Source organism: Vicugna pacos, chromosome 8 (assembly GCF_048564905.1).
Source record: "Vicugna pacos chromosome 8, VicPac4, whole genome shotgun sequence".
Lineage (NCBI taxonomy): Eukaryota > Metazoa > Chordata > Mammalia > Artiodactyla > Camelidae > Vicugna > Vicugna pacos.
In genome coordinates this window covers 73,282,730-73,300,894 of record NC_132994.1, presented here as the reverse complement: position 1 = coordinate 73,300,894, position 18,165 = coordinate 73,282,730, and the positions used below count along the sequence as shown (strand labels likewise).

Sequence of the window (18,165 nt, the reverse complement as noted above, 5' to 3'; positions counted from 1 at the left end):
ACTCCAGATTTTTGAAGAGGAGCACACTTTACCTGAGCTGTGGCATAATTTCCAGCTGTGGTATAAGCAAGGTCTGCTACAGCTGTTGTCTCCTGAGAGAATGAATATGGTTTTCTCCCTTTACCACTAATGTTGGTGTAACTCCGCGGTTCTCAGGAGTGTGGTCCCAGAGCAGTAGGAATAGCATCACCTTAGAAATGCAAATCCTTGGTCGCATGTTGGAACTACTGAATTAGAAGATCTGGGATGGTCTCAGTGATGTCCGCTTTAACGAGCTCCCCCCACCAGGTGATTCTGATGCACACTGGACTCTGAGACCCACAGGTGCGGCTGACTGTATCGCTGTGTCTCAGGTCAGAGGAGGGGGAGGTTAGCTTGGTAACAAGCAGGGAAAAGACAGATTAAGGGTGGTGATGTCAAATGTATAAAGAAACACTGGTAGCATTTATTAAATACATCTGTTGATTGTTTTTTTTAATTTGAGAAAATATATCTAATGCTTGTCCTATGCCAGATACTGTTAGGATACAAATGTGAATCAGACATTCCACAAATAGCTCATTGTCTACTGCAGGGGTGGACAAGCTTCCTGTGGGCAAAATCCAGTTTGCCACATGTTTTTATAAATAAAGTTTTATTAGGATACAGCCACATCCATTCACATGCATATTGTCCATGGCTGCTTGTAGACAGTAATGCAGAGCTGAGCAGTGCAGCAAGACATATGACCTGTGAAGCTGAAAACACAGTACAGGGTGCTTTCATAAATGTTTGTGGACACCAGGTCTAGTGTTCAAAGGGAAAGTACTTTCCATATCCAAGGGGTCATACACAAAGGGAGTTGAGGATGAAGTGTATAAGCCAGGGTTACATTTGTATGGAATTTTTGCAGTGGCAGAAAATTGAACTTCATGGGTATTGTCATGGAAGGTGCACCGATTGTGCAACAGGAAGCAGAGCACTCACTGGCCAAACACCTTGGTGCGTGAGAGGAGGAAGGGGTGTGTGAACAAATCCAGGAAAAACAGAGGGAAAAAACAAGAAAAGTAAAAAAGATTCTGTTTGAGAAGGAAGAATATCATCACTCAAAGGGATGTGACTTCTGTGAAGAGCTGAGGTCAAGGAGCGCGGGGCAGGAGAGGGCTGGGACGTGAGCTCAGAAGGGAGGAGGTGCATCCAAGAGATCCTGAGCTGCCTGGCATGGGGAGTGGGCACGGGTCTCCCGGGAGCCCTGGGATGCTGAGAGGGTGAAACGAGGGCTGGCTCTGAGCTCAGGGGAGAGCCACTCTCTGCTCCTCTGCACGTCTGCGTCACTCACGTGCTTGTGACCATTGGGATCCCTGCATTTCTTGCTCTGCGCTGTAGTCTTGCTGCTAACTGCCCAGCTGTGTGGTGACCCCGTAGAAAAAGTACTGAGTTCCTCTTTAAGACGCCTGAGTTGCTTCCTGGCTTCCCCTCTGATTGTCTGACTTTGGGCAAGTCATTTCACTGCTCAGGGTCTCAAGACCTCTTCGTCGTTTTCGAGATGCGATTTCAGGCTTCCTCCGGCACCCACACTGTTATTCTACCAGGCTCCCTTACAGTGAGAGGTGAGCAAGGGGCGCAGGGTTTGCCCAGCTCCTGGCTGAAAGAGAGAAAGAAGGAAAGACTAGCAGATGCTTGGACCCTTCTGAGAAAGGGACTTGTGAATACTTTGGCACAAGGATATTAATTCCCCTCAAAAGATGTGACGTTGATTTATTTCTAACTCACTCCTCACGCTAGATCTCTCCTCCTCCTGAAGAGACTCTTTACTGTGGAAATGAGTAGAGGCGGGGAGACGGCCAGCTGGCTTCCGTGTATGTAATTATATTTCTCATTCTTTCAGGAATTTTTCTTTAAATGTGGAGCACACCCGACCTCTGACAAGGAAACATCAGTAGCTTTGAACCTGATCACAACAAACAGCCGCGACATCACCTGCATGACATGTACGGACGTCAGGTAAGGGTCTGAAAACACCGTCGCGCTCCACGTCTTGCATTCCCGACCGTGCCCTCCCGCGAGGACCTACCTTCCTCAGCGGCTTCTCTTTTCTTCCTTACTCTGATGCTGTCCACCCGACTGGGGAATATTTTAATGTGATGAAACTATTTAAATCGCCAAATCCTGAGTTTAGTCAGTAGTCAGGTAGGATCCTAGCTTATAAGAGAAACGATTTGTATCTAAAATTCGTGCAATCTTTGGTGTTACTAAAATATAAACAAATGTACTGATACCAGTGAGTTCTAAAGCAGATGAAAACACGGTGCTAAGCAACATCAGGAATGCAGCCGCAATTTATGAGCGCCACTCATTCTCGGCCTCGGTGGCCCATAACGTCTTACTTTTAAAACGTCTTCTCCGTGCACGTCAGTTCTTCCACACGCCTGCCGCTGTTTATGTCGGCGCTTGACTCACGTCCCCAAATAAAAACATGCAGCTAGTTTGGGACATGGTTATTTCCAACTCCAGTGAAAGCGGTGACAGAAGGAAACTGCACAGATGACCTGTTGGGGGAAAAAGGCTAATGACTAGATTTGAACTGTGGCCTGGGAACCAAGGACGACACAGAAAACCCTGAGCCTGTTGACGCTGCAGAGTGGACGGCTGCGAGGAGAATTCCTTGCTGGGCGCCATTCACATGAACAGAGTAAAAGGAACGAGCTTTGTCACAGATGCTCGGAGGTTGGCTAGATGTGAAATTGCAATAGGCAGGCCTCAGCCCTGATACCAGGAAGAACTTTTACTGAAATGCCAAAATGAATTCACGAATAAAGTCAGAAAATTTTTTTTTTTCTGTTCCAACCTTTTAAGCCAAGACAGCTATTTACCCTAATCATTCAAGCGTTGTCTCTTTGGCCTTCGGAACTGTGCTTGCACGGCTTTTTAAAGTTGCTTTAAACTGTACGATTTCATGATCGGTGAATGTTAATACTTCCAACATAGTACTTCCATTCCTTAATAAATTTAAATGAAAATGCTGACTAATAGAAGCCTAAAAACCTTAACAACGTTTGTTGAACAAACTTGTTTCCAAGGAGGAAGAAAAAATGAGATGTTTTACTTTTGCTGCACATTTAGCTCCTGCTGTGGCAGGGAGCCGCAGGGCACAGCCTAAGCTGCAGGTCTCAGCCGCCCTGGGCTCGGCGAATGGCTGTGTGAGGCCAGCGTTGCAGCATGCAAGAGGGACAGCTGATTCTTCTGCTCTTTCAGGGAAGAAACTGGAAAGTGCTAAAACTGAGGTCTTGACTGCTCTGAATGCAATAGGTAGTTAAAAATCCCTTTTCAATTTTGCAAAGGAGAAATTCAAAACAACTTTGTTAGTCAGAATGCAGCCCACCAGCCAGTAGTTTAGAACCTTCCATTAAAGCTGATAAAGATGGCATTAAAATATGTAGTGCAGATCATATTATCTTCCTATGAGCGTTGCCCTCTGTGTTTCCTGCTGCCAAGCTGTCACCTTTATATTAATAACTCACAACAGCTTTCGAAGGAAATGAGTCACCTCCCAGATACACAAGGAGATAATTCCTGGAAAAATAATATTGCCTCTTGCAATAAAAAAATTCCTGTTATTACTTTTGGGTGATTTTATAAATGGAAGCTACTATATTCAGTTAGATTTAAGTGTGTATGTATAATTAAACGCTTGATTGAATAAGGCCCCTTCTCATTTAAGGCAGCAAAGGAATGCCCTCTGTTAGGATAGTGAAAATGACTCTTCTTAAGTGGGCAGATCCACGCAGAGGGATGTCATTAAAGCCTGCACGAGGCCACTCCAGTACTCTGCAGCTGCACTTTGCTGATGGTTGTGGGTTTTTTCCCAACTCATGCTTCATTTTTTAATTTTAGAAATAATTTATTTAAAATGGTAGAAATTTTACCCTCATGGTTAATAAGATTTTGGTTTAATTCTTTCCAGTATCTTAAGTATGCCTGAATGTTTGCCATATATAATCACCTTGTATGTGTAATTTTGTATGTGATTTTTTTTCCCATTTAACATGGCATCATGATAAAATTTCTCTGTCATGAAATATTCCACAAAAACACATTTTCAGTTGGTACCTAAGATTCCACTATATGGGAACACTCTATTCAGTCATTTCCCTATTGCTCAGGAAGACCAAACTCCATATCCTTTTACAGAAATCACGGGCTCCGTGCTTTGAATCTAAGAACACAGTCATAGGAATTGGAATAGTAGGGCAATGGTAATGACACGTTGAAAGTTCCGATGCATATTGCCAAATTTGTTTCCGGAAAGGTTGCACCATTTTAGACTGTGAATGTCCATTTTGAGAGGGCTCCCTCCTACATCTGCTCCAGTATTATGTTCATATTTTTTAGTCTCTGAAGGGACATTATTTTTCTCATTAATATTTGGTTTCTAAATTGTTACGAGTAAGTTCAAGCATTTTTCACTTATTTGCATTTTCTATTGTGGGAGAAGAGTATTGCAAACTTTCTCAGTATGAAAGGTTTAGGAAGAATCTGAAAAACAGATCTGGCCTCTGCAATTACTTTCTCATTCATTATAAATAATATCAGTGTGTCCTTATTAATATAAAGTTTACCGACTTATGAATTTAAGTATATTCCTTTGATTTTGATTTACAATATTGTATGTTCCTGGAGGTAAATCAAAAGTGATTATTAATTGCACATTTGAAAATAGTCTTATGGTATCTATATTTTATGTTTATTTTATTTATTTTCACATGTGTACTAACCATATGCCCTTTGTCAAATTAGACATAATTAACTGCATATTAGATTGAAACCAGAGAATAGTGTTAATTTATCTGTAAATATTGTTTTCTGTATATTCCTTATCTTACTAATGCAAGGTAAGAAGTTTAAAAGTGTTATTTTTAGAGCAGTTTTAGGTTTACAACAGAACTGAAAAGAAGTTAAAGATATTTCACATATACCTCCTGTTTCCACACATACATAGCTTCCACCATTATCAACATCCTCACCAAAATGGTGCATTTTTTACAAAGGATGACCTACTCTGACATGTTGTAATCACCCAAAGTCCATAGTCTACTTATGATTCATTCTTGGTGCTGTACATTCTATGAGCTTAAACAAATATATAATGATATATCCACGATTATAATATCATGTAGAGTATTTCATTGTCTTAAAAATTCTCTGTGCTCTGCCCTTCTCCCCTGGCAGCCGCTGAACTTTTTATGGTCTCCATAGTTTTGCCTTTTCCAGAATGCCATGTAGTTGGAATCATATAGTATGTACGCTCCTCAGATTGGCTTCTTTCTCTTAATAATGTGCATGTAAGTTTCATCCAGGTCTTTCCATGGCTTGATAGCTCATTTCTTTTTAGCACTGAATGGCAGTCTGTGTCTGGATGAACCACAGTTTACTCACCCATTAACCTACTGAAGGATGTCTTGGTTGCTTCCAGGTTTTGGCAATTTTGAATAAAGCTACTATAAACATCCATGTGCAGGTTTTTGTGTGGGCATACATTTCAACTCCTTTGGGTAATTACCAAAGAACATGATTGCTGGATCATATGGTAAGGGTTTTGTAAGCAGCCACCAAACTATCTTTCAAAGTGGCTGTGCCATTTTCCTTTCCACCAGCAATGCATGGCAGTTGCTGATGCTCCACACCTTCTCTCGCGTTTGATGTTGTCAGTGTTCTGGATTTTGGCCTTTCTAATGACTGTGTAGTAATATCTCACTGTTGCTTTAAATTATGTTTCCGGAATGACATATGATGTGGAACATCTTTTTATATGCTTATTTGCCAGCTGTATCTCTTCCTTGGTGTGGTGTCTGTTAAGGTCTTTGGGCCATTTTTTTTAAATTAGATTGTTTTCTTTTTGTTGAGTTTTTAGGGTTTCCTATATATTTTGGATAAGTCCTTTATCAGATGTGTTTTTTGCAATTATTTTCTCTCAGTCTGTGGCTTGCCTTCTCATAACCTTGACATCATCTTTTGCAGAGCAAAAGTTTTGAATTTTAATGAAATGCAGCTTATCAATGATTTCTTTCATGTATCGTGGCTGTGGTGTTGTATCTAAAATGTTGTGTCATACCCAAGGTCATCGAGATTTCCTCCTATGTTATACCCCAAGAGTTCTATTGTTTTGTGTTTTACATGTAGGTCTATGACTTTAAGTTAATTTTTGTGAAGGGTGTAAGGCCTGTGTCTAGGCCCATTTTTGCATGCAGATGTCCAGTTGTTCCAGCGTCATTTGTTGAAAAGGAGACCTTTGTTCTGTTGTATTGCTTTTGTTCTTTGTCAGAGATCAGTTGACTATATTTACAAGGTCTATTTCTGGGCTCACTGTTCTGTTCCACTGACACCCATGTCTGTTATTTCACCAATACGACACTGTCTTGATGGCTGTAGCTTCATTGTAAGTCTTGAAGTCAGGGAATGTCAGCTCTCCAACTTTGTTTTTTCCTTCAGTATTGTGTTGGCTATTTTGGGTCTTTTTCTGCTCCATCTAAACTTTAAAACCAGTTTGTTGATATTCATAAAATAACTTGCTGGGATTTTAATTAGGATTGCATTGCATGTATGCATCAATTTGGGAAGAACCCACATCCTGTTAACATTGAGTCTTCCTATCCACAAACATAGAACACCTCCATTTATTTAGTTCTTTGATTTTAATCATCAGAGTGTTATAGTTTTCCTCATATAGGTTTTATTTTATATATTGTTAGATTTATACTTCAGTATTTCAGTTTTCAGGTACTAATGTAATAGTATTGTGGTTTTGTTTCAAATTCCACATATTCATTGCTGGTGTATAGGAAAGCAATTGACTTTTGCATATTAACCTTGTACCTTGCAAACTTGCAATAATTGCTTATTATTTCCAGCTTTTCTTTTATCAGTTCTTTTAGATTTTCTGCTTGGATGATCATGTCATCTGTGAACAAAGACAATTATTTGTCTTCCTTCCCCATCTGTACACCTTTATTTTGTTTTCTTGCCTTATTGCTTTAGCTAGGACTTTCAGTATGATGTTAAAAAAGGAATAGTGAGAGAGTACACTCTTGTCTTGTACCTTATATTACTGGGAAAGTTCAAGTTTCTTACCATTAAGTATGGCATTAGTCATAGATATTTTGTGGATTGTATCAATTTGAGGAAGTCCCCCTATTATAATGTGAATTTTCTTTTTCATTTTGTTGATATAATGGATTATATTAATTCATTTTTCAATGTTGAATCAGCCTTACATACCTAGAATAAATCCCACTTGACCGCTGTATATAATTATTTTTATATATTTTTAGGTCTGATTTGCTATATTTTGTTGAGTATTTTTGTTTGTATCTCCATGAGAGATATTTGTCTGTAGGCTTCTTCTATTTGTCTGGTTTTGGTATTAAGGTAACATTGGCCTCCTAGAATGAGTTCAGAAGCATGTATCCTGCTTCTGTCCTGTGAAATAGATTTTAGAGAATTGATAACAAGGCAAGTACTTATTTTTGTGCTTACAAATGTATACCTTTGTGTAAAAAGAGATTGACATATATTTCATCTACTTCCTTTATAGTAATTCTTACCAAGTGTATAATAACTTATATTCAAGGAGCTCCAATGCCACTGAGCTAACTTTTTGACCTTAGCAAAATAGCAATCTCTTAAGCCTCCAAGTTCCTTATGAAATCCAAGAATTGAAGTTGGTAATCTATAAGGCTCTGACTGGTTCTGAAAAACTTCTATAGGTAGGAACAGTGCTTGTTCATAGCTTATAAATCAATCCTATCATTTGAGAAAGCACTTGTTTGTGGTCCTGTCTGCTGCCAGATGCAGAAATAAAAAATGAAATTTTCAATGACACTGCTTTCCAAGTGACACATATGTGGTTGCAATATGTAGGAAAACATATAAGATAGATATGTTATTCATTTCCAGACTTTAGGCTGAAATTTAATTCAGATACATGGTTTGTATCTTTTGAGTTTACACTGTATATAAAGTATTTTCCTCTCTCTTAAAAAAGTGAACTATGTGAGGGCCAAAACATCCTGAGGTTTTATGTGAACCAGCAGGCTCCCATCTGCCATCCCCATCCGGCCTTGCAGTCCCCTCTACTTACCTGCAGTGGTGGGTTGATCTTCATCCACACAAAGTCTTCAGTTGATAGTCTTAGATGTATGAGTAAAAAGTAGCAAATTGAACAAAAAGCAAAAACTTGAGCCAAGAACAGACATGTCAGCACTTGAAGGTAGAATGGCTGTAATGTTAAGTATTCGCAACAGAAATTAAATCGAATGTTACATCACATTCCTAGATACCCCAACTGGAACAACAATGTTCAGCCATATAAAAATGACGTGGGCGATGCCAGAGTGGCACTTGTATTCCTTCCCCCACTAGTATTATGTCTTGCGGCTTACCCCACTATCAGGTACCCCGGGGGAAAAGCAGTATTTCTGCACTGTGATTTGTTTTTTAATTGAAGTACAGTCAGTTTCAATGTGTCCATTCCTGGTATACAGTGCAATGTCCCAGTCATGCATATACATACATATATTTGTTTTCATATTCTCTTTCATTAACAGTTATTATAAGATATTGAACATAGTTCACTGTGCTACACAGAAGAAACTTTCTGAAATCTATTTTTATATATGGTGAGTAACATTTGTAAATCTCAAACTCCCAAATTTATCCCTTCCCACCCCCTTTCCCCAGTAACCATAAGATTGTTTACTTCTTACTTTACAAAATGATTCTTCCTAAAATTTAAAAATATAAAACTTGAAAACATACCAAATGGAAAAATCATTACCATAACATCATTTGGCAAAAAGAAAAAAGGCACCACCCCTTCCTCTGCTTTGCTTCTGCCAAGGCTGCCCAGTGCATCTCTCTACGTCTTCTCACCTCTATTTATTATTCCCCAGTTTACAAAGCTGAAGACAAACTAAAAAATAACCATGTATACATTCAAAATTTAGCCTTCCAGAAACATGTCCTAAAATCCACCTCCCAGCAGGACGTTCAATCCAGCAGCAGTGCTCCCTTGCCATTTCCCTCAACTCTTCCACTAAAGACGTAGATTTTTGATGCCATTGTTGTTTGATGTAAATGCTTTTTATAATTTTCTTGCTTTCAAATTTGTCTTAACGATTCATTCAACCTATAGAAGCAGTGCTGCCTTGGATTGCACACTTAAAAGATTTGCTTGGACTTGGAGATTAGTAAAGATTAACCTAAAAGTCTGTTTGGACTTGTTCTTGGTGTCCCTGGGAGAGAGGGATTTAACCACCATTTGACAGTGCTTTGGTATGAATTCACTTAGTCATTTAACAAAGAGAGATGAGAAAATGGGAGTCTGAGGCATTTTCCCTTTGAATGCATTTGTTATGTCTAAGCTTCACTTGTCAATTCACATTTTAATTTTGGTTATATTTGGCCTTTTTATGATTTAGAATTAGTATAAATGTTCCTTTTCTGTCTAGTTTTTGAGACGTTACTTAATGGCTATCTTCTATCGATTTAACTCTCTCGACATCTTGACGTCAGATGGGAACTTATGATTTATATCGGGTCATCAGGTTCTGAAGAGCATTGTCAGAGACTACAGATATACTCACATAGAATTTAACTGAAATCTTTAACATGGTCTTTTTAAGTAAGTGGCTTTATTTCTGTAATGGAAAAATCCTTGGAATTTGTGTGTGTGTGTGTATGTGTATCACAGCACCAGTGACCTTCTCTGAGTGCACAGATCTATAAATTTCTCTTGTTAAACCCAGATAGTATGTATACTCCTAGGTAACGTAATGTGCCAGGAACAAAACGTACTTTCCTTTAAGTACTGGTGTATCTTCGAGTGTCCATTCTACATAGCACTTTAGAGAAAGATAAATCAGAATACCAAATTTGTATTACAATTAACAGGAGCATGTTCTGTAGTGGAATGAAGTGTCTTACAACTTTTTAAGATGAAAGAGGAGACTTCAAAGGTATGTCTTCCAGCTTGAAGCAGGCTACTTCACACTGCGCCCAGGCCCCGGGGGGGATCGCTCTACCTAAGCTGTGAGTAATTCTTTCCTGAAAAAATTTGGCTCACCTAAATCTGATCCAGTCTTGAGGGAAAGCTGCTATAAACGCTTCCAGAAAGGAGAATCCTTCATGTGGGTAAAAGCTTCCATAAAGGTCGCTGCATTGCCTCCTTTGAAATTCAAAAGGGATGCTTAACAACCTGCAACTCTTTACTTAAACTAATTGCAAATTATTTGAACAGCTATCTTACATATGAAGAAACTGAGGCTGACATTTTAAAAATGACATCTAGTCATAGCACAGGGAGCTGGTTGAAACAACCACACACCAAGATCTGTGTCATCTACATCGTTTTTTTCTCTCATCACACCTTACCCTGGCATGGTCCCAGTTTTCTCTGGACAGTAAAAGGCAATCTATCTTGTGAGGTTGGAAGGTAGGTTTGCATGTGAAAAGGAAAATACCAGCAGTAAAGTGAGATACAAAGAGTTCAATAACCAGTAAGAGTTGAAGAAAACAACTGTGTGCATGTCTGTCTGCTCTGCTAAGCTGTAGGCTGCTTGAAGGACGAGGTCCAAGCTTGACTGACGTGCAAACGTGACAGATGCCACGAGGTCCTGCACAAGTCTCTGCATCAAAGAGATTTACATAAATGTTTGCTGGTTTGAATTAAGGTAAATCTGTTTCATGCAGCGTGACAAACACAAAACAAGTTCTTTTTATATGGAACACTCTCCTTTTAAAAAATCCCTTCTGAATCTAATGGAATTTTCCAAAACAATAAAATTAAATAAATTAACCTGAAATCAGTGGAGAGTTTCAAGGCACTAATAGGAATAAAGGAGAAAGGCAACTTTCAAAGTCCAACTCATAGGAGGTAGATTAGTCAGCTATATTGTTTGGGGTCAGTGACTTATAAAAAACAGAAGAAGTATTTTATCAACACTGGTACTTTGAAATGTGAGTCATGTCAGTTTTAATGTCAGTCAGTGACCTTCATTTCTCCTGCAGTGAACCCTGTAGATTTCAGATCCAAGCGGCTGCTTCAGCGGGGCTTCCTGGAGATGTTACAGCTGCTTGTGCATGAAATTCATATGCCTCACCTTTTCATTTAACTGTCACTGCAGGTGCACAGCAGCCCCCGCTGGTACTAGTAGGACAATATTGCAAATCCTTCTGGACCAATTTTGCATCCGTTAAGGTCAACCTTGCATGTTATAACTGTCTGGTTTTTAAGCAGTTCGTTTTCTGATGGTGGATGTTAAAAAGTGACTGTATTCCCAAAGCATCCAAGTAGCCCTCACTAGGACTTGGGTGACGGTCTGGCGTTATTTTTCAGGTCCATTTTCTTTGGAAATACATGTCCACATAGTCTTTAAGGAGCTAATTTTGCTTAGAAAAGTATGGTGAGTGATTTGCGCATTTGTTTTTAATTACAAATTGAGCCTTATAATTAGCAATTGATTATAAACTTGTTGAGGGGAAGAAGTTCTGTCTATTGCAAGTAATATTTGTACTGATTCACATCCTCAGAAATTTTAAACTGCTGGGATATTCCTTTAGAGGTAAGCAACGACATGATCTGCCTCGCCCTCTGCAAACATCATGTATGTAGCTAGTGTTTCCCACGACGCTGAGAATTAAACATTTGCAGATTTGTGCTTTGTGGCTTCCACAGCTTGTAGGGCTGTTTGCAGCCAAATAAGCAATGGTCTCAATAACCTGGAGTGCAGACGAGTTATTTATTGAAGTAAGGATCATGATGTGTTGATTCTGTTTCCTGTTAATTTGACAAATTCTGTGTCAGAGAAAACATGGCCTTAAACCCTGTATCTGAAGTGCACTGGGAATGGAATGTTAAGGCTTTCTAGATCTAGACGTAGATTTTCACAACACCAAGGGCTACTTCATGTGCTATCGTGATAGTCCTTCCATGACACCCACACAGTGGTGTGCAGAAGTGTGCATACAGACACCAGCATCTGCTAATATCAGTATCATGGGCAAGCAGTATTATTCCAGCATCTGTGATCTTTAAGACATCCTCGCTCATAGAGCTTAAAAGTCAATCAGTCTGTTCATTCAGCAGATATTTACTGAGGTCACCTGTGACTCGACGAACTGGTCCAGGGGCCTCAACTGAGATAAGCGTGTTTTTATGGGAAGCACAGAATGCGGGTGCCAACTGTGCGGGCTCACAGTTGAGTGGTGTGGAGGAGATGGCTCGCCCAGGCAAGGCAGAGCCTGGTAGCACCTCTCAGTGCGTTCTCAGCGTCATCACTATAAAACAGGGACCCAAATTTAGTTCTTTAGGCTGTCTTCCCAGTGATTCTTTCACTTGACCAAGACAGCATTTTAAAGATTTGTGTGCATCTAAGTAGGGCATGCACCGGTTCACCCGTTCCCTGCTCTTTGACGTCCAGCCAGCTGGACGCTGACGTGACTCGCTCTGCTAGAGCGCTTCCTCCTTGTATGTCACCCTGGGAGGGACCCTGGCCCTTGATCCCAAAGCCAGACTCAGACTCCACGTGCTGACGTTGCTGGTCCTCATCTGGTTCCTCCTCCCAGGCCGTTTTGTTTAAAATATATGTTTGCATTATTTTCTTTTTTAATTAAAGAAATATAGTTGCCTGTAGTCTCCTTCAAAGTTGTAGTGTGACTGAAACATTTAAAACTGTTAACACCTCCAGTTGATATTTCTCTGCAGATCATCGTATTTTTAGTTGAGAAAATCTACCTCTGGTAGCAAGTTTAGAGAAGATTTTGATAAAGTAATCTCAAGTCTAACTTTTTCTAATTAAAATGAGCAAATAGTTCTGACAGAGAATTATCCCAAGTACTGGTTTTTTTTTGCTTCACTTAGAGAACTTTTCTTTGACAAGCATTTTTACAAAACAGAACTTGCCAAATAAGTTATTTTTATTTATACGTATTTTGAAAGTTTTGCCACATTTAGATACAGCAAAAACAGAAGTTTTCCCAATTATATTTCTTTGCGATATCAATATAAAAACTCCTAATTAAAAATAGGAGTTGTGCTGAAAGATTCTTCCCACAAATTAAAATATTCCCGAGGTTCAATTATAGATTTCAGAATGGAGATCTAGTGTATCATTTGAGTTCTCATCATTTAATCTAATCAGTTTCTCCTTTACTTTTTCATTAGATTCAATGTCTTCTTGCAAAATTTTTCAATGATTTATATCAAAGCTTCAATACCTGAAGATTTGGGGCACTCATTAGTTGAATACTTTGATTACAGATTGCTTATCAATTTTGAACAAAATGCAAGCAAATTTAGAACACTCCTGTAAAGTCATTAATACTATTGTAGTGTAGGGGAGGGAAGAAAGTTCTCCCTCTATACTTCTAGGTTCTCCAGCTGGGGTTCTAACAAAAGACAGATTAAAAAAGAAAAAAAAACAGTTTATTAGCACACATAACACACATACCTGTGGGAGCTCCCAGAGATGAGTAACTCAGAGGGATGATTAGGACTCGGGCTTCTGTAGCCTCTTAACCAAGGAACAGTGCATTTGTAGAGAAGTGACAAGACTAAGGGAAAGGACAGTGAACTTCTAGGGCAGCAAATCTTGGGAAGGTAAACACGTGGTGGAACTAACAGAAGAGAAGATCTAGTTGGTGAAGTTTGTTATGTAGATCCCTCTGGTGCCCTCTCGGCTGATAAAGATCTAAAATTGTCTCCAGTGATTAACTTCTGTCCTTCATGTCCCCTTTTCAGGTAAATCAGGGAGGGCAGAGAGCCTTCCTTGTATCTGCTTCCTCTCAGTTGGCTTCAGATCAGAATAATTCTTACGCCGAAGTGGCACTTTTGAGGTGGCTTACTCTGCCATCCTGCAGGAGGCACTAGACTTGATGTACAGAGCAGTTTTCTCAAGGCTGAAACTTTCCTAAAAGTTTGACTGATAATGGGCTACGGAGAGACAACAGAGATGCTTTTGTATTCAGTATCAGTTTAGTCACTTTGTGGTTCAGTTACTGTCTTTGTAAAGATATTTGTCACTTTTGACAACTGCAGCTTCTGCTTTGATTGGTAGAATATTGCCGCTTGTTTGAACACAGGAGTTACATGCATTCCTAACTTTATATGAGTGCTTCCAAGCATGCTCCACACATTCCTAAATTTAGTAAGGACATTGTTTCTAACCTTAATGCTGTATTCCACTGAAATATGTATTCATATTGTCACTTTAAAAACAAAGGACACATTCAATGTGGAACTTTTAAACTGAATTTGCACTAGAATTCACAATCATGTCAGATACTTCACCATCTGGAAGAGAATAAACTTCCAAAAGCCTTACTCTGAGGCAATGAATTACATGAAAAGAAAATTGAACAATCATTGGATTTAACAGATTTTCTGTTTTTATTATACAATGACACTGACAGAGAACGATCCAGTTTAACTCTCTGTGAAGTTCTTCTGCTAAGCAAGCTGGCACTGACAGCTATCACTTAGCGTCTTGTACGGGCGCAAGAGAACCTGGAGTCAAAACTAAGCAGATTAGCTTAGAACAGTCGTTCGATCTACATGAAAGGCCACACTTCGCTGAACAGTGTGTAAATGTCCCTTCTGAGCTGCTTGTGTGAAATCGAATTCTTTGCAGACAGCATTCTTCAAATAACCTCGGACTTCGTACTCGACGAGGATGTTTCTGCAGCAGGTTTGGGCCTCTGGTCTTTGCCTGGTCAGAGATATTTAAAAGCCTCTCTGGTAGAGATAAAATGTTGACTAATACCTATGCAACTTACATATTCATCATTAGCTTTCTTGAGAAAGAGAAATTCTGCGCTGCAGTGAGATTTATAATTAGAAATATCCATTTGTCCTTTGTCCCTGTTTAGAGCCTGTAATACCCTTGGAGTTTTCTGCGTAGTGAGAGCAATAATGGTGCCTTTCATTATGTTAACAAGGTTATGTTGGGATGCGCCCAGGGATGGGAGCTGGTTGCCAGGGACAACCTTATGATTAGAGGTTTGGATCTTTCAGTTTCATCCCCAGACCTCTGGGGAGCGGAGAGAGGCTGGAAATTGAGTTCAATCACCAATGACCAGTGATACAATCAATCACGCCTATGTAATGAGGCTTCCACAAAAACCCCACAGGAGGGGTTCAGAGAGCCTCCAGGTAGGTGAACACCTGGAGACTCAGGGAGAGCGCCACCTGAGAGCGCATGGAAGCTCTGGGCTCTTTCCCACATACCTTCCCTTTGCATCTCTTCCTGCTGGCTGTTCCTGAGTTCTGTCCTTTCATAATAAACCCATAATCTAGTGTGGAAAATGTTTCTCTGAATTCTGTGAGCTGCACCAGCAAATGATTCAAACACAAGGAGGGGGTCATGCAACCTCCAATCTATAGCAGTGACAACCTGGACTTTGGCTTGGCATCTGAAGGTGGGAGGGGGTTTTCGTAGGACTGAGCACTTAACTTGTGGAATGTGGTGCTGTCCCCTGGTAGATGGTGTCAGAAACGAACCGAGTTGTAGGTTGCCAGGCTGGTGCCGGATCATTGTTTGGTGGCGTGGAGGAAACCCTTACACATTGGCATTGATATTAAAATCTCATGTACTGAACATGTCCTTCCTCTTTTAACGTATCACTGTTGCAAGAGTTTATTCCAAAATATGTAACTGATACGAACAATAACAATAAATAGTATTTCTAGATTTGTAATCAATAGGTGACAGAAAGCCTTGTAGCAGAAGCGCCCTGACTACTTCATATGTTCTCTATGCTGTCCAGCTTCTATCTGTACACACTTCATGTAGAGTGAACCTAGAATTTCCCACAACTGCCATTGATCCCACCCCCTATTGGCCTGGCAACTTCATGCGTCTCCATGTAGGCTTCAGACCAGCCCCAGCACAGACGAACCCTGTACACGTCGCACACTGTAGATGAGACCGTGACAGAGCGCAGAAGTACCTGCGTATGCGTGCCTGAGCCAGGCCGGCTCGGCTCAAGGTAGCTGTTACTACTGCTCCTACTTGAACAGTGACACACGTGGGACCGAGGCTCAGTCAGACAGGATGCACAGACAGAAGCAAACACTGGTAGTGTCCTGGGTAAGCCTTGTCACATGGCTCTCCTCCGTGTGCCTCTGAGACCAGGGCTTCTGGCTCCACCAGAGGCTTTGCTGGGGCCGCTGGACACATTTTGTGAGCCAGGTGCCCAGAGACCACAGGAAGGAGGTCTCACGCTAGCCCATCACTTCTTACAGGCAAACACCTCTGTACTGAAGGCCCAAACGTCACTCTTGCACCACACTCCTCCTCCTCTCCCAGGTCACGTGTCACTGTTTACTGAGAGCGAGCCATGAGTTTGAATATGGGAAGGAGTGAAGTGGGAGGGGCTAGTGAGAGTCGCTGCAACCCAGAGAGGGCTCGACCCTCGTGAAACTCCTCCAGTGTGAGGTGCTGCTGGAGCCCTGTAACGCTGGAACGCAAGATGGAGTCAGTGACGATTCCTGAAAGTTTGCTCAGCAAGTTGTCTCTCTCTTCACTAGGTGCGATGCTGAAATAAACCACTGGGGCTTGGGGAGGCCCCAGAGTAGGTGGTGTCATCAGTGTGACGCGCAAATACGAGCGTAGTCGGTGTGTTCCTGCCTCGCTCTCAGTGCTCATCAGTGAGAATTCCCAACGATCAGTGAATGGTGCGTCTCTTTGCTCCCAAACAGCGTTAGGAAAGCAGTCTGCCCACCGGCTACGTGAGGGGCCGGCGTGTGGTGGTCTCGTGTCCACAGACTGCCTTTGATTCCTTTCTCTGACGAACTTCTGTCCCAGCGAGCAGCAGTCCTTGACCGTTCCAGCGCCGACCCCCGGGACTAGCCCTCTGCCTCCCACCTCACTTTTGCATTTACTTAAAGCCCATCTCTGTCAGGACGCCTCTTCTGGAGACGGCCTTGCCTGTTTGTATCGGTCTTACAAGTCCATAAATATGTGCAGACCGGTAATCCCAGAGTTATTTACAGACTTGTGTTATTGCGTAAGTGGTCTTAAGTCATCCTCTAAATCCTTGTATCTTTACTGCTAAATTTATCCCCAACAGCTAACGGAGGGTCAGTCTCTGCTTCTTCCTTCTCCCCTCCCATTTTCCCTCTTTTTTTTTCTCTCTCACATTTAAGGCTGTGGGGTGTTTAGTCTGCCTCAAGTGGCCTCCCCTACTCTTGAGACAGGCAGGTAGCGCGGTGGTTCCAGGCTCTGTCTTTGAAGAGGGACTGTGGGTCCGACACGGGACCCTTTCCCTCCTTGCCCTGTCTTTCCCGATGAGAAGAGTGCCCTCTCATCTGTGCAAAGCAATGTCAGCTTCAAAGGATGATTTCCAAAGTTATAATTTCTGAAGCCTAGATGTTAGGACCCCACGCCCCATTTCCTCAGAGAAGGTAGGGGTGCACTGCACTTTGCAAAAGGCATGCAGGGGTGTAGGTGGCACCATCGAGTGCAGACAGCTCTAGGACGTGGTCTCCAGGACGGGCTTTGCCCCCTGAATCCACCAGCAGTTGATTGTCTGACTTGGTTAATCCTGAGTTAGTGTTAAAATTAAATAACTTAATTTATATGAACACACTTTAAAAAATTTAGATCTCTACTCAAATGCAGCACATCAGTCATAATGATTATTGTTAATAATCGTTTTCCTCTTGGGGAAACATATGTACATGAATAGTTTTCTGTTTGGGAAATGAGACATTAATCCAGTTGAGAATATCTGGCCTCAGTCTCCGCTCAGGGGAAATACTCTGAGTTGGGAGGGACCACCTATTTTATGGAAGGAATTATGTGGGCATGTGATTGTATAAAAAGTGGTTGTAAAAGAAATTGGGCCTTGTTGACAAAAATATATTTGGGAAAGATAAGACTTCCTTAATAGAACAGCTTTAGAAATTCTAGTAGAGATTTAACTCCTTCCATGTGGCCACTGCAGAAACTGTGACAGGGCACACGTGTAGCAGGCTGCGCTCTCCAGGAGCAGAAATTGAAAACAGAAGTTGATGTGTAATTTTTTTTTTTTTACTTATTTATGGGAGGCCAAGGCCTGTGAAGGGAAAGGGAAGGAACAAGATAGGCAGAGAAAGATGAATGTGGCGTAGGCCCCGCGCGGCCCGGGCCA

At 41.1% G+C, this 18,165-nt stretch overlaps 1 protein-coding gene across 4 annotated transcripts in view; it reads left to right on the top strand.

Moving 5' to 3' along the window:
* PRKN (parkin RBR E3 ubiquitin protein ligase) overlaps positions 1 to 18,165 on the top strand; it is a 1,151,747-nt gene that overhangs the window by 606,687 nt on the left and 526,895 nt on the right. For all 4 annotated transcript variants that reach the window (XM_072966149.1, XM_072966148.1, XM_072966150.1 and 1 more), the window contains one exon: positions 1,868 to 1,983. In XM_072966149.1, the coding sequence (XP_072822250.1) occupies positions 1,868 to 1,983 (116 nt within the window). The remainder of the gene's footprint in view (positions 1 to 1,867; positions 1,984 to 18,165) is intronic.